Source organism: Thamnophis elegans, chromosome 1 (assembly GCF_009769535.1).
Source record: "Thamnophis elegans isolate rThaEle1 chromosome 1, rThaEle1.pri, whole genome shotgun sequence".
Taxonomy (NCBI): domain Eukaryota; kingdom Metazoa; phylum Chordata; class Lepidosauria; order Squamata; family Colubridae; genus Thamnophis; species Thamnophis elegans.
The window spans coordinates 68,004,572-68,030,529 of NC_045541.1; the positions used below are offsets into that span (position 1 = coordinate 68,004,572).

The 25,958-nt window shown below is 39.8% G+C and overlaps 1 protein-coding gene across 3 annotated transcripts in view; it reads right to left on the minus strand.

Annotated features, from left to right (window-relative positions):
* Positions 1-233: 233 nt before the first annotated feature.
* The window catches only part of SLC43A3 (solute carrier family 43 member 3), a 52,780-nt gene continuing 27,055 nt past the window's right edge, over positions 234-25,958 (minus strand). For 2 of the 3 annotated variants that reach the window (XM_032228209.1, XM_032228200.1), the window contains exons 4-13: positions 12,303-12,349; positions 10,614-10,690; positions 10,110-10,202; positions 7,583-7,722; positions 5,742-5,890; positions 4,083-4,265; positions 2,875-2,985; positions 2,591-2,777; positions 1,279-1,402; positions 234-1,083 (exon numbers count right to left, since the gene is read on the minus strand). In XM_032228209.1, coding sequence (XP_032084100.1) covers positions 958-1,083; positions 1,279-1,402; positions 2,591-2,777; positions 2,875-2,985; positions 4,083-4,265; positions 5,742-5,890; positions 7,583-7,722; positions 10,110-10,202; positions 10,614-10,690; positions 12,303-12,349 — 1,237 coding nt within the window. In that variant the 3' untranslated portion in view covers positions 234-957. Of the gene's footprint in view, positions 1,084-1,278; positions 1,403-2,590; positions 2,778-2,874; positions 2,986-4,082; positions 4,266-5,741; positions 5,891-7,582; positions 7,723-7,776; positions 7,800-10,109; positions 10,203-10,613; positions 10,691-12,302; positions 12,350-25,958 lie in introns of all 3 variants that reach the window. The other variant, XM_032228217.1, reaches the window with a different exon arrangement.

The window sequence follows — 25,958 nt, forward strand, 5'->3', positions numbered from 1 at the left end:
ATTTGTGGAGGGGGGCAGTTTTGTGATCCAATAACTGACTACCCCATGTTCTTTTCCAGGAGCTTGACTGTGAAGTATAAAGCCTCATTGAGAATTCAATGTCTAGAGAGATGAAAAAGAAAGTGAAGGTTGTGGATCCCTAAGCCTGAGAAATGAGAATTTTAATCTTTTGCTATTCTATCATAGTATATATAGAGCATTCATGGACTCTGCCTTTTCTCTAATTTTTGATATTGTTTTAACATTGGTTCCTTGAGGTCCAATTATTTAAAAAAAACACCCCGTCTGTTTCCTGCCCTTATAGCTTTCATTGACTGGCACTTGATTTTATGATAGATCATTTTTATTAATAGCTGAATTTTTGCTCCTGGGCTTAAAAAATTTTTTTTTGTTCATTCTTCAAAGTTAACATGTAGTTCAATTTGTAGAAACAAGCATTAAATATAATATTAAAATAATTAAAAACTAGAGAATAGAAGATTTCTCAACATATTCAAAAGTTTAAAGGGAGGTTAAAATACTGTCACATTAAAAAATACAGCTTCTGGTTCATTAAACATTTTTAGCTTGGAAAAAAAATAAATTGGTTTCTATAGTAAAATTTTATACAATGAACAAAAATAGATCTCTGAAAAAAAAAGATACAAAATACAAAACAGTGAAAAATATTATAAATTCCCTCCACTCCAAATTATGAATCTGGTATTAATTTCTATAAAATGCTACGGGGGGGGGAGGGGACTGTGTATTTAAACCCTGTTTTGAAACATGAAATTAGTAACCTAGCCCAAATTTAGACACAGTTAAACCCTTCTAAGTTTGAGGGATTTAAGAGCACCTGATCATATGGGCCTATTTTGCTGCTTCAAGATTTAGAGACAGTGTTTAATCCCACACAGGCCTTCGTAAGGGTCCCTTTTGTTAGGTGAGGTTTCCAAAGTCTAAACTGGGATGAACTCAGAGGGAAGTCTCTAGGCCTAGCTTTCTTGCAGCCTGCTCCTTCTGTCGTCGCTTACATTCCCGCCACACCGTGAAAGGATTGACAAAAGCCAGAAGCATTAACACTATGAAGGCAATGTTAACCTAGAAGGAGAGAGAGAAAAAGAATGAACACATCCAATCCTCAACCAAAATAACTCCAAGGGAATTTCGGTCACTTCCCCCAAACTGGTAAATGCTGCCTTTCAGGCAACATATCCTGGATCCTAACACACAACTGCCAGATGTATGGCTGACATCCCACAGGAAAAGGGCCTGAGAGGGATACAGAATACTTACATAAAAGGAATCCCCTTTTAGTGGACCCTTGATGAGTATAAAACAGGGATACTGTAGGAGGGACACCACAGCTGACAGTCCCATCACCAGACCATAGAGTTTCCCAAAGTGTTCAGGGGGAAAACTGTAAAATAAAATGGGAGCAGGAAGGGAATCATCTCAGCATTTTAAAGTGCTATAGAATAGAATAACAGAGTTGGAAGGGGCCTTGGAGGTCTTCTAGTCCAACCCCCTGCTTACATAGGAAACCCTACAGCACTTCAGACAAATGACTATCTAACATCTTCTTTAAAATGTCCAGTGTTGGCGCATTCACAACTTCTGGAGGCAAGTTTCTCCACTGATTAATTGTTCTAACTGTCAGGAAATTTCTCCTTAGTTCTAAGTTGCTTCTCTCTTTGATTACCGTAGTTTCCACCCATTGCTTCTTGTCCTGTTCTCAGGTGCTTTGGAGAATAGCTTGACTCCCTCTTCTTTGTGGCAGCCCCTGAGATACTGAAACACTGCTATCAAGTGACTTTTCCTCATTATTGTCTTTATAGCAACTTGTCACTTTGCCCTCCTTCTGGATCTTTCTGCATCCCTAGTAGGATGAAGTAGGTGGGTGGAGCACTTGTTTGCACCTACATCAGTGTTTCATGGCACTCTCACACAAAAGAATGATTAAAAGGGAAGCACGTGTGGTATTCATCATGCACTATTAAAATATATATCAACAGATTTAATTAATGGATATCTCTGGGGAAATATCATCTTGGGCTTCGAGATGATTGAATCAAGAAATGTACTTTCTTCTTTTCTGATTCAACTCTCATTGCAAAATACAAATAACAAGAAATAATCTAGCTTCATGCCTGTTTTCACATAAGTTAGTGTAAGTACTGCTATCATGTCTCCACTTATTATTAGCATAGTTTGTCTATGTTATTAGGCATTTGAAAAAACAGAATGCCCAATAAAGTGTCCAATAAAGATTGGAGGGTATTTTAGCAGAACTCTGAAAATCTAAAAAAAAAAAAAAAGGGTGTTATGGTTGTGTTTTCTAAAGCAGGAAGAGGGGAGGAGAATTGGGTATGCCAATTGCAATGCGCATAGGAAGAAATCTTAACCTCCTTTAGCAGTTCATGTTTGCAATTGAAAACCTGCAAAACTGGGAAAAGCATATATGGCACTCCCAATAGAAAAGGACTGATTGACAACATTTTTACTCATCAGAATCATAAACCTCTGTGATAATTCTGTGTCATGCTTAGCCATAGGCTTCCCTTCCTTTCCCCACTCCTTCCAAGCCTTCCTTCCCAATTTCTCTTACGCAATAGCCAAGAAGGCAGCATTGCCTCCATAGAGGAAGGAGCGGCTCAGAACTTGCAGGATAAAAGTGGCATACTGCACAGGCAGCACTGGAATGGAAGCACAGATGGAGAAGGCCAGGCACTGTAGGACTGTAATGGTTAGGGACAGGATACAAGAACGGAGGTCAGCAACAGGATCTGGTGCCCCTGCAATGACAAGAGTTAATTCAGTTAGGGAAAGCACCCCACTTTTGGCAGGGCAATCTAATCTGGAAGGTAAATTCCCACAATTCAAAGAGCATACCTTCTCCTTTCTTTTGCCTGTGTTTGTGCCAGTCAAGAATAAGCCCATTCCAAGGGGCACACAGGACTCCACAGAGCTGTGTGAAGGCAAATGCATTGGTGTAGCTACTCACTGTGGATAGAAAAAAGGAAGACCAAAGATAACTGCAGTGTCATTCCAAAGGCAATTTTCCCAATGCAATGGATTTTTCCTTTCTATAAATCACGGTAGTTGTGTTTAGATGAAGTTAGAATGTGTTCAGGTTTTGACTCTTTGGCCATTCAGTTCTCAGAACTGAGAAAACTCTCCCTTTGGGTATGGAACAAAGCTTCTAACAAGACTAATATGAAAGGAAGCTGGTAGTTCTCTCAGCTTGCTAGCCGGTCCTATCTAGCAATCAACAGCTGAGTTCTGCCATTATTCATATCTGAGTTTTAAAATGACACAATTTAAATCTTACTTCAGCAGCTTATCTCTGCTGAAGTAAGGGAAAAGCTTTCAGGGCAGGCCTCAGGCTATGTTTGATTACATCCTGACCCCATCATCTCAGGAGAGAAGAACATCTTGGAGGAGAAATCACCTGCCTTTTGTGCCAGGAAGGGAGAAAAGGGGGCAACATAAATAGAATAGAGCAATGGAACATCTAATATATTCTAGGAGAAAACTTTCTTTTTGGGACCCGAAAGGTTCACACGTTATGCTAAGCCATGATTATATGAAAGCACCATTTTTGGAGGAAAAATGATTGGATTCCAGAACTTATTAAGGCAAAACCAAGAGTATCATGGTTAAATGAGATATGAGGACTCAGCAGCTGCATATTTCTTATAAGACAAGAATATACAAGTTCCATCTGCTCAAAGACTTTGAGCAGGCAAATTAAGGATCAGACTCCAGAAAAAACTGAGATGCTTCAATACCTCTCCCCAAATTATTTTAAAAAGTCAAAACAAAACAAAACCACAACTTGACAAAAAAAATTGCTGCAAGCTGATGGGACTCTGGCTCATCCTTCCATTGTAAAGCAATGTCTTTTATCAGTTTTTCTCCTCATATTTTCCACTTTGCTGCCCCCATCAATACTTTCAACTCTCCCTATTCATTTCCATAGCTTTCTTTCTTATTGCTTGCTTCTCACTTACCTTAAATTTATGATTATCTTTCCCTATTCCCTTCTCTTCCCCAAAAACCACCTTCCTTCCCCACAATTCTTTGGGTTCTCTTAGTACCAAGGCTGTTGTCCTCATTCGCAAGTTTTCTCAGCATGGGATTGAGGGTGCCAATGAAGAGGTAATGGCGCAGCTGCATCACTGACAGCCATACTAAGTGCCAGAAAAATAACATGGAGAAAATGCATTTCCTGAAGGATTTAACAGGCGGTTGCTTGGCGTCTGCTCCAGTATCAGTATCACCTAAAAAAAACAAAAAACCAGTGGATATACTCTGGATTATGTCCAGTCTGATTTTTATATCACAAACTCAGAATGTCTTCTCACAGGAGACTAGTTGCTACTGTTTCTCTGACTGCACTTCCAGGATTAAATGATTAATTATAAATGATTAATTATAAATCACACATATGTGGGCTTAAGTTTTATTAATCCAGGGGGGAAAAAGGTTTGGTTAAATAGAGATGAGACAATTATTCTTGTTGACTTCAAACCAGACCCACCAAAAAAAGTATGTGAAATAGTTTCTAGGGTATAGAGCAGTGGCCTCCAACCTTGGCAACTTTAAGACCTGTGGACTTCAACTCCCAGAGTTCCTCAGCCAGCAAAGCTGGCACTCTGGAACTCTGGGAGTTGACGTCCAGAAGTCTTAAAGTTGCCAAGGTTGGAGACCACTGGTATAGAGGACATCAAAAGTCAATCAATCAATCAGAATAGAGCTGGAGAGCACCTTGGAAATCTTCAAACCCCTGCTCAAACAGGAAACCTTATGGCATTTCAGACCATCTCTTCTTAAAAGTCTCCAGTGATGAATCACCTACAACGTCTGAAGACAAATTGTTCCATCAGTTAATTGTTTTCACTGTTAGGAAGTTTCTCCTTAATTCCAGGTTGAACTAACTATGCCTTTGGTAACAGTTCCTACAGTGTATGAAGTCACAAAGCGCCCTCTCACTTTTCTATCAGCCTCTGATCAATTGGCTGACATGCTGTTTCTTACTAGCAATTTGCAGCAGGGTCACTGGGAGGAAAAAGGAAACAGTATTTCCTAGTAACATGACATTAAATGTGATTAATATCTTGCTGGAACTTCAAGGAGTAGATCCCACATCCTGGGGAAACCATAAAAAGTGAAAAAGTATGACATTTGAGCTCATTCTTCCTATCCGCTCTCCCATAAAAAATAGTTGACTGCAATAGCCTAGAAGCACATGGTGACTTGGGAGCTGATCATGTTCCACAATGCCTAACAGCTAAGAAAATGGGTAATTCAAACCTGACTTCGTGTATGGAACTCTAAAGAGAGTGAATGAGGCAAAAGAAGGAGAATAAAAGAAACTGGCTACAAACAGAGGACCCTCTCTCAATCCTGGATGAATTGTGTAAATCCAGTGAAGGCTGCCCCTGAAATGTACATGGAGGCACACTCCTATTTTACCATTGCTGTCAGAGTTTTGGCAATGTGACTAGTAGAATGAGATAAACCCAGGAGCCATAACACAGCACACAGGGCCTTAAGACAATTAACAGAGGTGTATCTACAAATATATACAGGCAAACACATGCAAAAATCCCTTTTCAGAGAACCTAAAAACTACACAGAAGAATAGCCCAGGCATTCCAAATAAAGTAATCCTAGCTAATATGAGATCCAAGGGGGAATCCAAGGTCTCTTCCAATTCTGTCATTGTATTATTCTAAACCAGCCTCAGCCTTTACCTTTGTCCTTGATGGTAGCTTGTTCTCCTTTGAGTGCTGACTCATCATGCAGATTATTTGAGTCTTGGGCTTCATCTGCAACTGTGATCTTGGGGGAGCCTTGTTCCTCATAAGTGTGGTATGAATGGGAAATCCCAGGACAGTTCAATCTGCAGACACAGGAAATATGACAAACATCTTGTTCTCCCGTTGGCCTTGTGAACTTATTTCTACATGCATCTTGCATACAGAACATAACCAATGTTACATATGTACAGAAAGAAGGAAAAGGATTTACGAGAAAGCTTTTATGAATAGAATAGAATAGAATAGAATAACAGAATTGGACGGGACCTTGAAGGTCTTCTAGTCTAACCCTCTGCTTAGACAGGAAACCCTACACCATTTCAGACAAATGGTTATCCAACATCTTCTTAAATACTTCCAGTGTTGGAGCATTCACAACTTGAATGCTCCAACACTTAATTCTTGAAGCCATTGAACCATAGCATGAAAATGCGAAACTGAAATGAAATTAGTCAGAGTCAATAAACATTTATACACATTAAATGGGTAATCAAACATACAAAGCAAAAGGCAGGGGAAAGCCTCAGGGGCACTGAAGTTTGTATTTTTCTGGTAACCACTTTCAGTGTCACTTTTGACTTAATCATTGTTCTTTCTAGATCTTACTCCTTACCGCTTTCCTTTACTCTTTCTTTGCATTAGTATCTCTGAAATGCAAAAAAGAATTACTAGTCTGCTTGTTGATACTGACATCTACCTTTATTTGGAAGTGAATCCATTAAACTCATTGCCCCGGTTCAGACATAATGCAACAGCATAATGTGATTTATTTAGCTTTGGCACAGAATGATGAGTTAACTCACTTATTGCGGCTCAGCATAATGCATGAACTACACCAGCAGAGCCAGTCTATATCTGGCATGCAGATGGATCTGCAACTCCTTTTTCAAGAAGCAAAGCTACTGTAGCAATCAGGAACAGAAACAAGGTGATAAGACCAAGGATACCTTTGCAAATATTATTTGAAGTTAGGGGAGGAAAGGCTCACTTGGAAGCACAGAAGGGACAAGTAAGTGGAGAATTCAGCTCTTCATCCCTTGTTTCCCTCCTGATTTTCACTCAGAAGAAGTGGCTTCGTCAATCCAGACTGAACTTAGAGAACTATGAGATGTACATCATGAAATAAATTGTGTTCATATCTGCAGGTAAACATATACAGGTCTGGCCTGCTAATGACACCTAATCTGCAGGCATACTTAAGTCATTTAAATGACATGAGTCATCCCAGTGCAGGCCACCTGCTCTATTGTTAAGTTCAGATTTTTCTGTAATTTTTGTAGCACCTGGGCCAGAAACTCAGGAACAAAAAAGCTTAGGATGAATAGGCAGACATAAGGAAATCTATGAATCTAAAATTAATAACAGAACAATGCATGGATGCATCTTTTACCTTAAATAGCAGCTGGATGTTAAGAATAGACCTACTGGTGCAGCTTTTCTAGACATCAAATTACTTTTGCACACTAAACTGCTGTTAAAGGTACAGTGACAGTCAGATGAGAAGCACATCCCTAGACAAATCCAAGGACAAGCTTTCACAGTGCGTGCCCAAAATAGCACTCAGAAAGAAGGATTGTCTTTATAGGATTAACTGAGAGGATCTAAAGATTCCTAAAATATGTTCTCTGGTCACTAAGATTTCAGGCATCATGATAAACAGCTAGAAAAAAGGAAGAAGCAACTGGAGAAAAATGATAGGAATGTAAGAGGGGACTAGGGTTTTGGGAAAGTCACACAGAGGAATCAGCTGCCAATCGGACAGAAGTGCTGCTTACCCATATGTATAGCCTGGGGGCAGTGGATAAGGAATATGGTATCGGGGCATCAGGAAAAAGGTGCGAACTAAGTGCCAGGCGCTGCAGGCAGACATGAAGAAGAACATGGCTCCCAGGGAGAGGCCTTGTTCATACAGGAGCTGAGGACAAACAACGCATTCCAAGATAAGCCTGCTGTATTTTAACGCACCTACCGTGTGCGCCAATCCTTGAATTCCTGCAGAAACGTAGCAAGGAAGATGGAAAGGCTTCAGTTCCCCCTTTCCACTTGATCCTCTATCCTGATCATTAATAGGTCCTTCTCAGCAGAGGTGGGTGACTTCTGAAATGATTGGGCAATTTTTTGGTACCACCATTGAACATTTCTAAAGGGCCTGTTGCCACAGTGAGAGGGGCAGGGATGCCAATAGGGCAAAGCTAGGTCATTGATGTGAGTGATGTTGAGACTTCATTTGTTTTCCTGGATGGTTTGAGAAATGGAGGGTGTTTTTTTTTACAAGCTTCCTAATTCAAAAGGGGAGAACATGGCTGCTGAGCCAAAGAAAAAATACAGTTTCTTTAAGGAGATAGATGTAGTGTATCCCCACATCCACATTGGCATACAATTTTGGTTTCAAATCTAAAATGTAGTATATACCTACACTAAATCCTGGGTATACACCTTATAAATCCTGGGTTTATAAAACTAAAATTCACACAACATTATACCCAAACAAATACATAAATGGTCTGCTTTCCACAGCAGGCTAAGACAGTATCAGGGTGTCTACCATAAATTGAAACCTTAACCTCCTCTAGATACTGGATGAACTCAGCCAATTAATAGTGTTAGCAGGAGGAGGTTAATGGGGGCTATAATCAATGCAACATGTCACATAGTACAGTTCCTTTGGGTCTCTCAGCCTTAGTTATTCATTCTGCTGGGAATTGCTCAGAAAGTCCAGTTCTTATTCTCCTCTACAAGCAAAGTTCAGCCACAAAAGAGCTTTAGAAAGCTGAGTCATGAATTACAAGAAGCAACAGGACAAAGAGTCCTCTCTCTCACTTCTAGCGCAAGTTCCTGCTGAAATCAGGCTCACTCTGCTTTCAACAGCCAGCCTCTCCTGCTCCCTCCCTACATGCAGAAGGAGGACCAGTCTTTGTATGGCAGGCAACTGCCTCCCTCTTTCCCACCCTCCGTGTCTGAAATGCAAAGCACTCTCCCATAAATAGAAGGAAGGAGAGGAGGCCACCTTACACTTTTCTTCCTGATGTCCACCTGCTCAACCCAAAAGGAAAATAAACATATGCTTATTTTATTTGTAACCCATCTTTCCTTCAGGAGCTCAAGGTGGTACATATAGCATTCCTTCCTCTTATTTCCCTCTGCAACAACCCCATGAAATAGGTTGATCTGAGAGTCAGTCGTGGCCCAAAGCTACCTGCAGAGCTTCTGTGGCTGATCTACCTAAACCTGCATATCTCTCTATCCCCAAACAAATGCAAAAGGGAAAAGGATGCAGAACCTCTTTCCCTGATAAGCTTTTGCTCAAAGTTAGAGTTCCATAAGATTGATTTTCATTGGAGAAGAACCAATACCAATCCTTGAAAGAAGGATGAAACAGGCAACTGTCTCATTTTGGCTGTAACCTCTGCTCTGCCTCAGGTGGACTAACTGAATCCACAGGAGTGACTTTGGTATATCATTTTAGTATTTCAATGGCCATTAACAACATTAATGGGTGAAAATGTCCCAGATCCATGGCTAAATGCAAACGGTAACCTTCCTCTAATGCCCACTAGCAAGGGAGCTGTCTGCATGCAACTAATGCTAGTCTTGAGTATGCATGAGCTAATCTTTGTAGAAATGTACAGTATTTCCAAATCAGCTTGCACACGTCCTTTAATGAGAAAATGAATCTGCTGGAGGCAAGAAGGAAAAGTATTACCTGTAGTCTTAGTTTTCAGCATATAAATCAAGATCAAATATTTCTGAAGGTTAAACCAATTCAATTATGTATTTGTGCTATTTATCCCCCCCCCCCCCGATCTTGCTTATCTCCTCTCTTGTGGTCCTCCACATCATGGGAGCAGGCTGTTTCTTTGAATACCCTTGACCGAAGATCGGTACACTCCTTCTATCTGGGATGGTCGTCCTCTTCCACCGAGCACGCAGCTTCGGGAGGGACACACATGGAGCGATGAGGGAGGAAGGGGACACCCGCCTAGCCAGCCAGATCAGCCGAATCAACCCTAGCGATCAATGGGGTGACAGATGTCGCAGCCAAATCGCCCTCACATCCAAATGTTTAAACCAGTTATCATTCGTCATTAATTCATTTAGTGCTGATAATTTAGATGAATCTAAGCTCATGCTTTAGTGCTTTAGATAAGGACAATGAGGTAATTCTGTGCCTACGATGATGATCCGGCATCTATCAAAAGCAGCAACAAGGCAGTAAAGTCCAAATATAGAAGTGGGAGGCTTTTTTAAAATTAAAGATAAATTGATATGGGAAGGCCAAAAAAAAAAGCCCTTTTCACCGACCTTGATGATAAGAAATATAGCTGAGGAAGAATCAAAGGCTCCATTGTAGAGGGTAATGATTGTGGACCGATGTTTTCCGAACAGATTCCCAACCTGGAGAAATAAATTAAAAGGATGAATCCCCTTTTGTGGCAGCAGGACATAGTATATGAACTCAGTTCTACACAGGCTAGAATATAAAAAGTTAGATGCTATGGAAGAACAAGCAATTTGTGAAACAGATTTCTTCCATGCCTGTGGCCAATTTTCCTGGGATTTCAACTCCAGACTAGTCTGATACATTCTGAACATGTAGGAAAATGACATCATGGTTCTCTTTTCCAGCTGCATTTGAATATTCCCCCAAAGAGGAAATACAAATATCTCTGGGATCTCCTCCAGTACCCAAGTAAAAGTTGCCATGGATAAAACTTATACATGCCCCCCCCCTCCAAAGTTCTTTTTGAACAGTTTCCTTTCCCAGCATCCCACCCCAATAGGATGCACAAGGGAAGAAATTCAAACCTGCATGTTTGTCAGAATGAGAAGGATCCCACCAACAGAGATAAATGTCATTGCTGGATATAACATTATTGCAGTGGCTAGAAAGAATAAAAATCATTGTATTATCATGTTCATAACGAAGACATAGATAATCTATCATTCAAAATACTTGTTGTACACCTTCCATATTCATTCATAGACCAGAACTAGATAGTCAGTCGTGCTAGTGCATGAAAAGCCATTCATATATTGCCCATACAACCATTCCGATGAACCAGTTCCCAATGTACATAGAAGGAGCATAGCAAACTGTAGCAACAGATATTTTATTCTCAGTTCAGGAGACTGAGAAATTAGTCATAAAAAACATGAGCCCACAGTCTTTGCCCTGCCTTTGTCTTTTGATAAATATTAGCAAAAATTATCATGTGACGATGTGCTTGAGCAGAGGTAAGCTAGACAATGCACATGATTTTTGTGGGGAACTGGAGCCAACTCAAGCAATCTCAACAAAAATACATACAGTAGAATTATTTCTCAAGAGAGGCACACATCCAGTCAGACACCTTGTAGCCTTTCAAGATAATTGTATAAATATATATTAAGATAAATCTCAGAGAGTAGCACAATGAATAGCTAGGATATGGTATATCCTTCACATCTAACTACTTGTCAAGCTTTGAACAGTCAAAGGATAGCCATTACTCCTCATTTAGCCAACAGAGGTTAGTTTAAACATTGCATTGATAACCAGTTACCAAGACATTCTATGTATCATGCCCTACCCTTAACTCAATGGTCCACTATCAATAACTGGACCCACTAAATTGCCTTTAGCTAAGATGAATTAATAGAATAAGGAGAACAAGGATCTTGGTTTTTTTTAGTAGGAGCATTAAAGAATTTTTTAAAAAAACCCAGCAGTTGTTGGTTTTATATGAAAGGAAACCTGGCAACACGGTATTTCCTTTTCTATATAATTTTTAAGATACAAGGCTGTCTGTATCTCACAGTCTTAGCTTGAATTACAGAATTGGTAAAAATTTATCTGCGTTTCCCAAACTGTGTAACTACAAGTCGTCCTAGACTTACAACTATTCATTTAGCAACTTTTCAAAGTTGCAACACCACTGAAAAAAATTACCAATTATTATTACCAGTTCTCGCACTTAACGGCTGTCACACAGTCCCTGCAGTAAAGTGATCAGAATTTGGGCCCTTGGCAACTGGCATGGATTTATGATGGCTACAATGTTCCAGGATCATGTGAATGCCATTTGGTAATTCACTTAACCACCATCTCAAAAAAGATCATAAAACTGAGTGCAACTTAAAAAAAAAAAAAACCATCATCACATGCAGCATGTCGTTTGATTACGGTTGTTTTAACATCTACATCTTCAAAAAATGTTTACCATCTCAGATATTTCCTCTAATGTAACTAAAGGTCTCATTTTCCTTCTACACTATATATTCAGTTAACATTAGCATTGTTTCCCCCCAGAGAATATGCTTCTATTCATTGTTAATCTTGCATTTCATACCTTCAAACAGAGATCTTACAGGAAACAAACTGCAGAGAACCTTCCCCATCTATCCAACACCTCCCAATGATTCATCACCAGTATTCAGCTTACTTTCTTTAGCATTTTCTACATAGCGACACAGGTTTAGTGAGCTGAAGCGGGTTCTTCATTCAGAAGTACTCACCTGCTGAAGAAAATGCAATGAGGAGACTACCCATGGTATAGGAAGATCTGGAAAACAAAAGGGGAGCCTGAGCTGTCAGTGCATATGAGGCTGTGGCATATTTTCACTTCATCTCCACCAGATACCATGGCTTTCTTCTCCAGCTGTCCATCTTGAACTTAGATAGTAGGTAGGTTGGCAGCAGTGGTGGGTTTCAAAATGTTTTAGAACCTCTTCTGTAGGTGTGGTCTGCTTTGTGGGAGTGGTGTGCTGGCCATTTGACTGGGTGGGAGTGGCTTGGCAGTCATGTGACTGGGTGGACATGGCCAACTTGTAAAATGTGGTGAAACTCACTTAACAACGCTCTTGCTTAGCAACCAAAATGTTGGCTCAGAAACTCTAGCATTTGAAGCACACAAGTCTTAAAGCTGTCAAGTTACAAGACCCTTGCACCCCTAACCCTTTAGAAAAAAACCCCAGGGGTGTTCAAACTTGACAGCTTTAAGACTTGTGGACTTCAACTCCAGAATTCCTCCTCCAGTCATGTTGGCTCAGGAACTCTGGCATTGAAGTCTGCAAGTCTTAAAGCTATCAAGTTACAAGACCCTTGCACCCTTAACCCTTTAGAAAAAAAACCCCAGGGGTGTTCAAACTTGACAGCTTTAAGACTTTAAGGTTTAGATAGGACTTTTAGAGGCAGGCGGAGTGATTGGTGAGCCAGCCAATCAGTGAGCGGCGGGTGGGACAAGCGTAGTACAGACGGGCGGGGGGAGGGAGCTGGAACCGGTTCTAAATGGCATGGTAGATTTGTAGAAGAGGTTAGAACTGGCAGGAACCCACCCCTGGTTGGTAGATAGGTAGGCAGTTGTGGCAATTATGGACATCGTTAGAAGACAGAAGATTAACAGAAGGTTCTGGTCATCCAGCTGTATCAGTAAAATGAAATTTTGGATTGAGGATATTGGAAATACTCAGGGAGAATGAAAGAAAGGAGGCTAGCTGAGGAAGAGATTATAAGCTTAAAATTAAGATGGGAGAAGTGACCAAAAAGGTACATTTTTGGACTAAATTCTATTTTCAGCTAATTAATAATGTATCATATGATCGGCACAAGCTATCATGAAGTTTCACATGAAGTAGGCTTTGAAACTATTCTCAAAACAACATCCAGTCTACACATCTGAAAGCAAAGCAAAGCAAAGCAAAGCGGTTGCCTCCTTCACTGCTGAGGCTGCCTCTGGCAGTTTCAACAGAGCCTCTTCTGATGCTTCCAGTCAGCTCCTGGATATGCCATCAGCAGCCTCTCTGCATGCCCAGTGCAAGAAGCCTCATCTGGCTTGTGGAACTTTAGGATGGGGGTTCTGAGATAATGCAAAGCACAAAGCCCAGCTGGAGATGCTCTGCACCTGTAACATGTCAGCTGACGCATGCTCAGCACGAAGGCAGACCTCTTCTCCTGAAAGTCCAAGCAACAGGAAGAAGAGCCAACCAGTTTACTAATCTTCTCTAACTCTGGTAGACCTTTGTCCAAAAAGACTCCAGCCAATACATGGATGGGCTGGAGGATAAATATAGAGTGGAGCTCCTGACCGAATTTCAGTTGCTTGTCAGCTGGGGCTTTTTTTCCTGAACAGAGAAATATCAGCCTTGTAAATTAAAAGATTGACAATTGGTGGGAAAAGGAAACTGGTCAAACTCATAATAAGTTCACTCCGGGTACCAAATATCACAATCTATCAGTGATGCAAAGGTGACTCCTATCGCAAGTGATTACAGCCCCTATGAATATCCCATAAAGTATGCAAAATAACACTATCTCACAGCAATTACCTGGGCTTTGCCACAATAGGGTGACAGGCAGAGACAAGAAAGTGACAATAGCTCTTGTATAACCCACTCATACCACTTGAACTTCTTCACATATCTAGCAATACACCAGTGCCTCACCCATGTAGGAACTGGCAGATTGGAGTTCTAAACTAAAAATGTTTTCAGGTACCGTATATACTCGAGTATAGGCCAACCCGAATATAAGCCGAGGCACCTAATTTTACCACAAAAAACTGGAAAAGTTATTGACTCGAGTATAAGCCTAGGGTGGGAAATGCAGCAGCTACTGGTAAATTTCAAAAATAAAAATAGATACCAATAATGTTTTTGAATATTTATTTCAAAGAAAAACAGTAAACTAGCGGTGTATTCAATGAAATACTTCACTCACCTCATGATGCTGATGTCCCGCTGTGATGATGATGTCCCGTGCAGCCGCGGGAGCGATGTCCCGCCTCCTATGACACACGGCACAGTGATTCCTATTATTGGATCACTGTACCAGAGGAGGTGGGACATCGCTATGTGGCTGCTTGCCATAACAAGGAGGAGGTGGGACATCGTTGCAGAGCGGCAGGAGGGGGAGGAAGGGGAATCGTAAGACAGCCCTGCATTACATTAGAACGTGAGGAGGGGGGATGGTGCGGTGCGCGCTGCGCGGCAAACTGACACAGAGGGAGGGGAAACTTACAGGGGCACCGGGCCATTCACGAGTGTCACCCAGTGGCATGGCCCCGCCCCTTTTTCTCCTCCATTTCGGGCAAATTTTTCACTGACTCGAGTATAAGCCGAGGCGGCTTTTTTCAGCCCAAAAAGTGGGCTGAAAAACTAGGCTTATACTCGAGTATATACAGTATATAAGGAGTCCACATAAGCCTAAGATGCACCTTGCAGGGATTTATGTAGGAAAGTTCCTTCTAGTGGGAGCAGACAGCCCAAGACTAGGCATCCATGAAAGGCAGGTACCAGTGATTGGAGGAGAGCGTGGCTGGCTTGCAACAGCACACACTAGTCAATTGATGTGCTGGAAATACATACCAGGAAATGCATTTCTGCTAGGAGAATTTGGAAAAGACCACTTTTGCCAACAAGCAAAAAAAAAAAAAGACAAACAGAGGCTGTCTTTATGATGGACAGAGACTAGGCTGAGGACAGCATGATGCATTCATGTTCTCAACAAGTGGTTGGTGAGTCAGGCCAACACAAGAAGCACATAGGAACTCTTTCACACAAACTTCATCATGCAAGTTAAATATCACTTTGTATGAAGACATGATAAAAGACCAAAAGTGTCAGCCATCAAGATTGATTCATAACAAGCCTCTAGAGTGTTTTACCCTTTGCTCCCCTATTTAAGAAGAAAATCCTGTTTCTGAAACTGCTATTTGCTTTGAATGGAGCTTGCTTATTGTTACCACTAGATGGATTTCTTCACAAAGTGATTAGTTTCTTGGGTCATAGCAGGACGGGAAAGAGTTAAATCCTCTCCATCAGCCCCTGCTGTCATCCAAGTAACTAATCTGCCAACCTGGCTCTAGCTATAAAAACTGCAGGGGAAAGTAAAAACTGCAGTCAATCATGTACATTTTACCCATAACACTTTTAAAAATTGTTGAGAACTTTTCAACTGGCTAGTTCATATTCATGTCAACAGTTTAGTGTCATTCCTACCCCAATACAGCTTCGTAATTAAATTTTGAGAAAAATACATATTTGAAATATAGTTATTTTCACTTAATAGTATCACATCTTCAGAATGGTGAGTCACATCTGATCACTAAGAAAGACCAAGATGAATTTCAATTCTCAAATACTTTTGGAGCAAGACACAAAAATAACCATCTTAGCTAATTTCAGATATTATTGGTATTACATGATTTTACAGTGTTACCACATTGAGAATGTTTCCTGCAGTTACCCAATAAAGTTAAGTGGTTTGGGAGGAGGGGTGAAATTATTAATTTATTTCTGCAACATTTACTGAAACCACAATGAGTATGCAATAGTTTCAGACATGAGAGGAAATGCCTGGATTGAACACAATAATTTCTTATACAAACAGCAGTTTCAAAGATAATTGAGCAATCCAGTAAATGGGTGGGGAAGTAAAGAAAGATTTTACTTCTCTTTCTCTTTCCTACTCCTCATTGGAGCTATACTATGGAGGGAAAGAGTTAAACAGTGTCTTGAAAATGTGCCTCTGAAGTCAGTATTCCCATTGAGAACTTGAAAAAGCCACTTGCTTGATTCTCTGACCTTTTCTCGAGCCCCTATTTTTAGGCTGGTAATAATAATGAAAGGCACAGTTTGCCAGATCACTATGAAGATGAGTCAAAGACACTTTATATTTCAGAATATAAAGCAGCACACAGAACCAAGCAACTCTGCTTTCATCCAGGGAAGCTGGACTCAGGGGATCTATGGAATCCGATGGGCCTGATTATTGCAATTAGCAGCATCGGATGCAGTAGCTGGGGATTAGAAAACCTCTCTCTTCTCACAATTTTGAGACCTCTTCCACACTGAAGATGTTTCCAAATGTTTGCTCTACAGAAAGCCTACACAATTTGCCATCTTAACCCCAATTCATTTCAACAGGCTAGCAGGCTGTCCCCTCCTAAAGTAATGATTTTGTCTTTCTATCTATAAAAGGCGGCTACAAACAACAAGGGGCTGCTTTAGGCCTGGGGGTGCCCTGCTGACCACAGATCTCATTGGGCTTTTGTAAATTTATGTGAATGGCAGATGCCCCGAATTCCATTCTTCCTTCTTTGGACTCTGCTATGCAACCTCTTGTTTGACTCTTCCATAGCACTAAGTAATTCCAAAGAAAAAACTGTCCTCCCAGCTTCCTGCATACTGAGATGGATTGTTTAATCCATTTGAACATCAGCAATGGAGTCAAAAGTACCCAAAGATTCCTTCACCCACCTTCCTTTTCTAAAAAGCTTTTAGCACAATCTTCACATCCTCAATTGTCTACCATAATGAAGGGGCTGTATTCAGTCTGCATACGTTTGATAGAACTCTGCGTCTTCTGCCTCCACCCTTCAGGCTTCTCTCTCCCAGCCTTGATTCTGCTGGCTGAGAGGCAACATTTTCTTTAATTCTACCCAGCAGGAAATCTGCAGAGAGTCTTTGCCTTCCAATGACTGAGCACCTTCCTCAGCCTGGCCAGCCCAAGCTTGGTGTTTGGAGCCATTCCATTCTGCTTGGGAGGACTTCTAAAGGGCATTAAAGGGTAATTTTTGAAAGGGTAATAATACTGGAGAGTTTCCACTTTTAAAGTATCGGTCTCATGTCTGTAACATGAGTTTTGCTAATTTTGGCGCCATAAAAGGATCCACTGTAACCTTTTACATTTCGTATGCTGCTCCCGCCCCCAGCTGCTTTCTGCATCTTTCATTCACTGGCAGTGAAGCAGTTTGACTTGACTCACAGATGCTTTGCTAATGCTGGGTGGCTACAAAGGCTGCCTCTTTCATAGCGAAACTAAACTTTTCCTACCTAACCCTGCTACCATACCTCTTTTAAGCTTTTCGCAGGAGCTCCCGGAAGGGAAAGTAAAACATACTCTTTATATTGTCTGAGTGATTTCTCCTTCCTGACCAGCATTAATTGTGCTTGCCTTTCTACAGTTAAAAGAAGCCTGGCCTACAGTTCTATAAAAGTGAGCCAGTCAAAGCAAGTCACTTCTCAACCACGCTTAGTTTTAATATTAAAATGCACTGCCGCATATATTAGATGCTCCCGCTGAAATCAAAGTGGCTAACATTTGGCTGATAGAGCTACTTGTGGGAACAAATAGTAGCTAAAGGTAAAGGTTCCCTTCGCACATATGTGCTAGTGGTTCCTTACTCTAGGGGGCAGTGCTCATCTCCATTTCAAAGCCGAAGAGCCAGCGCTGTCCAAAGACGTCTCTGTGATCATGTGGCTGGCATGACTAAACGGTGAAGGCGCGTGGAATGCTGTTACCTCCCCACCAAACATGGACCCTATTTTTCTACTTGCATTTTTTACATGCTTTCGAACTGCTAGGTTGGCAGAAGCTGGGACAAGTAACGGGAGCTCACTCCGTTATGCGCTGCTAGGGATTCGAACCACCGAACTGCCGACCTTTCTGATCAACAAGCTCATGGTTTTATGGTTTATGGTTTATGGTTTTATTATTTATTATTATCTTAGCCACTGAGCCACCGCATCCCTTAAATTGTAAGTAGGCTACAAACAGCTATTTTTGGCAGGATAGAATTGCTGGTCCAAAATTCACACCGTTTCCTCATTTGCGTTGTTTCTCAGCCATAGGCATGAAATGTCTTCCCCTGGCAGGACTGGACTGGCATCTTTTACCTTTGAAACAATTCTTATTCTGAAAGACTTTTAGTGATACTTTAACTATGAGGCCCATGTTTGTATTGTTTTGTTCAGGTCTCACCCACCACTGGAATGCAGACCCACAAAGTGGGTCATGAAATGATATGGACCTTGAAAGAGTCTTCCATGCCATGCTTTGCATATGCAGCTGAGTATTTCCAGGAGACTTGCCCAGCTCCAGGAAATTGGCTATATGCCCTGCTACAGCCAGGAAGAAAGTGGGGGGGGGGGAATAGCCTCTTCAGCATTGCTCTCCTGCATGTGGTTAATCAGTCCATTCACATGAGATGCATAACTTTGCCCACTCCATTAATACTTGCAGTCAATTAAGGAACTTAAAGTGCAGTCACAGCAAATATCAGCTTCCTGGATTGTAATCATGCAGGAAACCTTGGACTTCCAGCTGCATAAGCTGAGATGAAGTTTGGCACCACTGAAAACCTCTCAGAGACGCTTTGTAGATACAAATCAACATGATTCAAAGATCTCGACTCTTATCACCACACAATGGAAACAGTCACACTACAATGCTTAATTGATCATAAACACACTTTGTTAACAGACAACAGGGTCAGGTTCCCAGCTACTGACCTCCTCTCCTAGTCAGTCCTGCCATCAATAGTCTTTATTTAATGCATACTAAAACTGGCTGAGAAAATGGGGAATCATATTTTTGTGGCAGTGAATTTCCATTTGGTTTGATACTAATACATAGAGAGGAATTAGCTGAAGAAATGGAATTAGTACATGCATGAGTGAAACTTTGTACTCTTGGAGTTCTTGACTTTTGAAGGAAATGTAACTGTTTTAAATTCAACCTCTATCTTGAATTTTTAAAAAAAGATTGATTTGAATAAACTCAAAGGCATAAGAAATAGGATGCCACAGCATGAAAACAATTTAAAAAGTTGTTCAGGATGAATAGAAATGCCTGAGAAATAAATGAAAATAAATAATTGCAATGAAGGGGGAAAATGATTTATATCAGAAGAAATCAGTGTAGCTACCCAACACAGTTTAGTGAACATCTAAAGATAAAAAGGATTGATATAGAAAATGGAAAGAGGACTAGGTCACACAGGTAGTCAGGAACAGCAGAGCTGATATCATAACAAAATAATAATAATAATAATTAAGGTTAATAAAAGAAGCTAAATTTATTAAAAATGTTTCTTTAAATATATTCACAGTAAAAGAAAAAAGGTAATCAGTCCATATACCAGCAGCTTGGTAAACATCAAAACAACACTAATAGCTAGAAAAGAAAAGGCAGAAATGCAATTCCTATTTTGGTTCAATCTTCTCTCCCCAAAAGTTGAAGTCTTCCCCGGAAACTAAAAAAAAAGATGAGGGCTAGGACCAAAGACTAAAATAGAATATTAGCATCATAAGGATATCTCAGAGTTCCATGAGGATCAATCAATCCTAGAGTTCTCCATTCTTCAATCTTTTTCTTAATAATTTCTATACAAATGTGGAAGGAATGGTTCTAAATTATGTTACTTCCTATGAATTATTTCACATTTCTAGGGTTTCCTTTTCCTACACGGATTTTTATCAAACAATTAAAATTTGCCAAACGTACTAACAAAGGCAAAAAATTTTTATCTTTGAATATTCAATTCCATTTGGTAGATGTCTATGATGAATACAGAACTTGCACTTTAGACACATCATTGAAGTAGGAGGAATAGTGCAGTTCCTATTCTACTTCCTTAGGGTGCAGCTCTCCCCTCCCTCCACCCAAAGGGTGGCAAACTATGCATTAAAGTATGTGGAGATGAGTATTATGTCAAGAAAAAACAGTTCTCTGGGCTTATGGAGGCTGCCTGGGTTGTCAGAGATAATAGGCATTTATCATTTCAGCTGTCTGGCAGTTCTGATAGACTGGAAAGGCAAGAGAGAGAGAAGAGAGGGAGCGAGAGAGAGAGGGAGGGAGAGCGAGGGAGAGCGAGCACACATTTTTATATATGTACAGCAGAGAACTTCTGATCATCATAGTTCCCTTCTGTTACCATATGCTGAGTGGAAGGAACTTTATCTCTTCCATCACCGAAGCCTTCTCCATGCACACAGCAAGCATAGATTAATTGTTTCAGACTGTGGGGCAATTTTAATGTGTCTTGCATTAACAAATGCTTCCTATTATCATATGAAAAGAAGTGGGCTAGAGCATCTTTCCACAGTGTTCCACTTCACTCTTTGCAGAGTGGTCTTGTGCAAAGTAACCATGCAAAAAAAACAACAACGATGTCCTCCATGCACAGACTGAAGGGTGCAGTCCATATGGATACCTCAGCACTCCCCTAGGTCATTTGCTACAACTACAGATCCAGCTCAAATGTCCTTGGAGAGCAGGCCCTGATTCTCATGGGAAAATGTGCCAGCATTCAACACTTTCCAGCCCATTTGCATTGGTGAATCAGGTTGCAGAGACTGAAGATTTTTTTGAAGCACTTTTGATGGGCAGCATTTTGAAAACAAAGGAATGCTTTGTACATGGGGTATGGGAGGAGACCATAATCATGGGGTGATAACACAAGAAGCCACATTACACATATAGAGAAGGCTAGGAGTTTTGTAGATTTAGAAATCAAATTAACACTGTTAGGCATACTATATAATTGATGCTGTAATTAGAAATAGCATTTAAACTTACAGTATATACTGCTTCACAGTGCTGTACAGCCCTCTCTAAGAGTCAGTCTATTGCCCCCAACAATCTGAGTCCTCATTTTACCAAACTCGGAAGGATGGAAGGCTGAATCAACCTTGAGCCGATGAGACTCGAACTGAGAAGCTGCTGGTAGCCAGCAGTCAGCAGAAGTAGCCTGCAATACTGCATTCTAACCACTGCGCCACCACAGCTCACTTTCCCTCTTGAAAATTCATGAGCCTGAAAATGGTGGAAACCACGTGGATGTAAACTGTAGTGCATTGTCATTAGTTTCCTGGTTTTTCGGTCCAAAAGGTCCAAATCAGCTTGTGTCCAGTTAACTATACCAGCTGTGTATCTTATAACTGGTATTGCCAGGTATTTATGGCCTTGATTGTATTTCCACCATTCAATTTAGATTTCAAAATTTTCCTAACTCTGTTGGTGTACTCTCGCCTGACAATAGTTTTTACTTCTCCATGCTTGATGTTATCCAACTGCAGAATGCCTAAGTATTTGTAGGCTTCATTTTCTTTGCATTTAATTTTTTTTTTATTAAAAAGATTTTTTAATTTTTAATTTAAAACAAATACAACATCTTTCTTTACATGCTATAGAAAGTGTGTCAGTCAGTCACAAATAAACTTTCGTGCATCTCCTCCACAGTCAACAAACATAACTCATGTTAACTCGAGCATTTTAACTCAAATATTCATACATATCACCATCATCATATATCCATTTTCATTTGACTGTAATTATTATTTAAAGATATCAACAAAAATAATAATCTTAAACAATACATGCCCACGCAAAAAGAACAAAAGACAAGGCAGGGAAGAAAAAACCGAACAAAAAACAAAAACAAAAACAAAAACAAGACAAAAACAAACACAGGTGTATATTATATATATATTAAAAAAGTATATCAGCTGGTTACAACATGTTTTGGTGCATCTCTTCCATTAATTCATATTAATTCTAATATCTTAACTCAAATGTTTACTATATTAACATCATTATACCTCCACTTTTAGTTGACTACAGTTATTTAAACATCCTTCATCCTTAACTATGCCAAAGAATTAATCCATAACACCTGCTGACATTTCATTTACTTGTTTGTAAAATCCTCTATTAACATCAAATCCTCATATCCTATTTTAGCTGAACATCCATAATATTTAATACCAAAAAGTCCATCTTCCATGCAGTATAGTTTATTATCATTCTCCCTTCTTTATGTAGTTATATCATATATCATAACATTTTCCCCATATTAATTAACATTTAACTGTATATATTTTATTTTATTTTTAATAGTGATAATTATTGTGATTAATAACCTTTGTATATAATTCAAAAATATTTCCAACCTTCCTTTCTCATATCCAATTATTATTTATCATATCAACTCCACATTATATACATTACTATCAATATCAATTATTATTCAGCTATATCTATTACAAATAAGAGTAATTAGATTTAGCTAATTTTCAATTGTATTCTTCAATCTATCAGCCTATGCCTCTCCAATAGCAAAACTTCCTTGGTCCTGTTACCATTCTTAAAACAAGTTCTCCAAACGTTTTTATAAGCAAGTCCAAAGAGAAATATCTTCACACCTTTTTGCTTAGGGTGCCTCTGATGTAATAACTTTGTCCTTGGCTTGTACTCAATTTGTTTTTGATTTTCAAGGGTGGTATCGAAAATTCTGCAAATAATGTTTCATAAAGTATAGATTCTTTAATGTTTCTCATTCCTCCTGCAATCTGTCTTTTGAGATAAATTTTCTGTATGGCTTCCCTTCTTTCAAGCGTTGTATCTCTTTCTCTTTCTGCCTCCGAAATAAACCAGACGCCCGACGTGTCAGCAAGTTGAGAGACTTCCTTTCTGACATTCTTCATTTGAGTTTCAGAAGCACTCAAACATTCAACGCTCTCACTCTTTCTTTCACATTTTGATGTTAAAAACAAGAGATAGTCCAGGTTTTTTTCAGATTTTTCTGAAGATTTTTCATACGTATCAAACAACTTTTGAAAAACAGAAAAAATCATTTGAAAGGAATCACTTGAAGCAAGTACAGACGCCATGATGTGACGCAGAAGATATTCGCAAGTAAAGACACGCTGAGAGCTATGCAATCTTATCTGATCTTAGACCAACACAGCCAAGCAGTAAAAGTGTCAAGTTATAAGAAGCCAAATTATAGTAAATTGGTTTACAGCCCACTTAATGAGAGCCTGAGGGAATGTTGAAGTAGGGTAAACTTTCCTTTATCCACGTAATCAGCATTCAAAACATTTAAGAAATAGGGTAACCACCAGCCATAAATCCATTAAAAAAACAAACCAATTCGCCACTAGATTCTTCTGTTCTTTGGTTTCAATTAGCTTAGATTTTAATGCGGACCGTCTCTCTTTGAGTAATAAAATCAGCTTACCAGTTGAAAACACTTCTACCATTCTTAGGGGCTGCCTGCAGTTTCGGTTAGCATACAGCTAATCCAGAAAGGGATGGCAAAAGGGGTTGAAATCCGAGCCCCCCCGAGACCTGCGAACGTCTCTGAGGTCACTGGATCTCCCCAAACCTTCACTGTCTCTCCGGGACATCTAGGATCGTAAACGACCCGTCCATTTCTTCCGGAATAGGGGAATTTCAGGAATGGCCTGAAACTCCGTCTTCTCACTGCTAAGCCCCGCCTTCTTCCTCTTCTTTGCATTTAATTAATTGGCCATTGGGCATTTCAATTCCCTCACATGCAGTGATTTTGCCCCTTTTTATGGATACAGTGGCGCATTTTTCCATGCCAAACTGCATTGAAATATCGGTGCTGAATACTCGGACTGTGTTTGTCAATGATTGGATTTCTATTTCTCACTTTCCATAGAGTTTCAAATCATCCATATATAGTAAATGCGAAATCTTTTCAGCTTCTTTGGCTGTTTGGTAGCCTAATTTCATTTTTTTTAAGATTATTGATAGTGGGATCATTGCGATGATGAAGAGAAGAGGTGAAAGTGAATCACCCTGGAAAATTCCTCGCTTGATATTAACCATTCCGTAGATCTCATTCCCTACTGCCAACTCAGTTCTCCATTGTTTCATCGCCTTTTCAGTAAAGGATGTAACATTTTTGCTAATGCCAGTTGTTTCTAAGCATTTTATGATCCAACTATGTGGCAGTGAGTCAAATGCCTTTTTGTAATCAATCCAGACCATATTCAAGTTCGTTTTTCTGTTCTTACAATTTTCTAATATCATTTTATCAATTAGAAGCTGATCTTTTGTGCCCCTGCTCCTTCTTTTGTTGCCTTTTTGCTCTACTGGCAAGATGTTGTTTGTTTCCAAATAATCCATCATGTTATCTGCAATAATGCCTGTGAGTAATTTGAAGGTTGTTGGCAAGCATGTTATTGGTCTGTAGTTTTCAGGTGTTGTTCCTTTAGTTGCATCTTTCTGAATCAAGTATGTTTTTCCAGTTGTCAACCATTCATCAATTTGGCCCTTTTGTAAAATTTCATTCAGTTGCCTGGCCAATATTGCATGTAGACTGGTCAGATATTTGAGCCAGAAACCATGTAATTGGTCCTTTCCAGGTGATGTCCAATTCTTTACCTTTTTAACTCGATTTTTTACCATCTCAGTTGTTATTTCTAATACTTGCATTTGTTTGTTGCCAATGCTTTTCTCAAAGTCATGTATCCACTTTGCTTCCTTGTTGTAGTCCTTTGCATTTTCCCACAATTCTTTCCAGAATTCAACTGTGGCCTGCTTTTCTGGTTTTTCACTTTTGGTGTCACCATTCACATTAAGACTTTGATAAAAATTCCATTGGTCTGATCGAAATTGCTGATTTTGTTTATATTGGATGATTCGTGCCTCATATCTTTCAATTTTTCTAGCTGTTGCTGTTATCTGCTGTTTTACAATCTCTACAGCTTCATTGATGTTTCTTGTATCCAATCTATATCTTCTGATTAGCCGATCTATGATTTTGTTGTTTTTAAGCCATTGCTCATGCATGTTCTTTAAGTTACTAGCATCTGCCCTTAATTTTTTTATTTTTTATTTTATTATTTCACATTATTATTATACAATTGTATCACAGCGGCCAGTTGTTTCGCCGGATTTGGCATTGGTTACTGGTCGGGCCCCACCCAGGGGCCTAGGACGTCGTAACGTATTTTCGTAATATGCGTGCAGATCCAAGCAGTGCGGCTTTTTGCATTTGACTGATGGTGATTTTGTCAATTTTTAACTGTTTTAAATGTAATTCCAGTGCTTTTGGAATAGCACCCAGTGTGCCAATTACCACTGGAATTATCACTGCTGGTTTGCGCCATAGTCGTTGAATTTCGATTTTTAAGTCCTGGTATCTTGCGATTTTTTCATGTTCCTTCTCGGCGACTCTGCTATCACCTGGTATTGCGATGTCTATGATTGTGACCTTATTTTTCTCAACCAGTGTGATGTCTGGTGTATTATGCGCCAGTATTTTGTCGGTTTGTATACGGAAATCCCACAAGATCTTGACCATCTGATTTTCGGTGACTTTTTCAGGCTGATGTTCCCACCAGTTTGTTGCTGTTTTAATATTATAATTTTTGCACAAATTCCAATGGATCATTTGTGCTACTGAATTGTGCCGCAATTTATAATCAGTCTGCGTGATTTTTTTACAGTAGCTGAGTATGTGATCAACAGTTTCATCAGCTTCTTTGCAAAGTCTGCATTTGGCATCATCAGAGGATTTTTCGATTTTGGCCTTAATGGCATTTGTGCGGATAGCTTGTTCTTGTGCAGCCAGGATT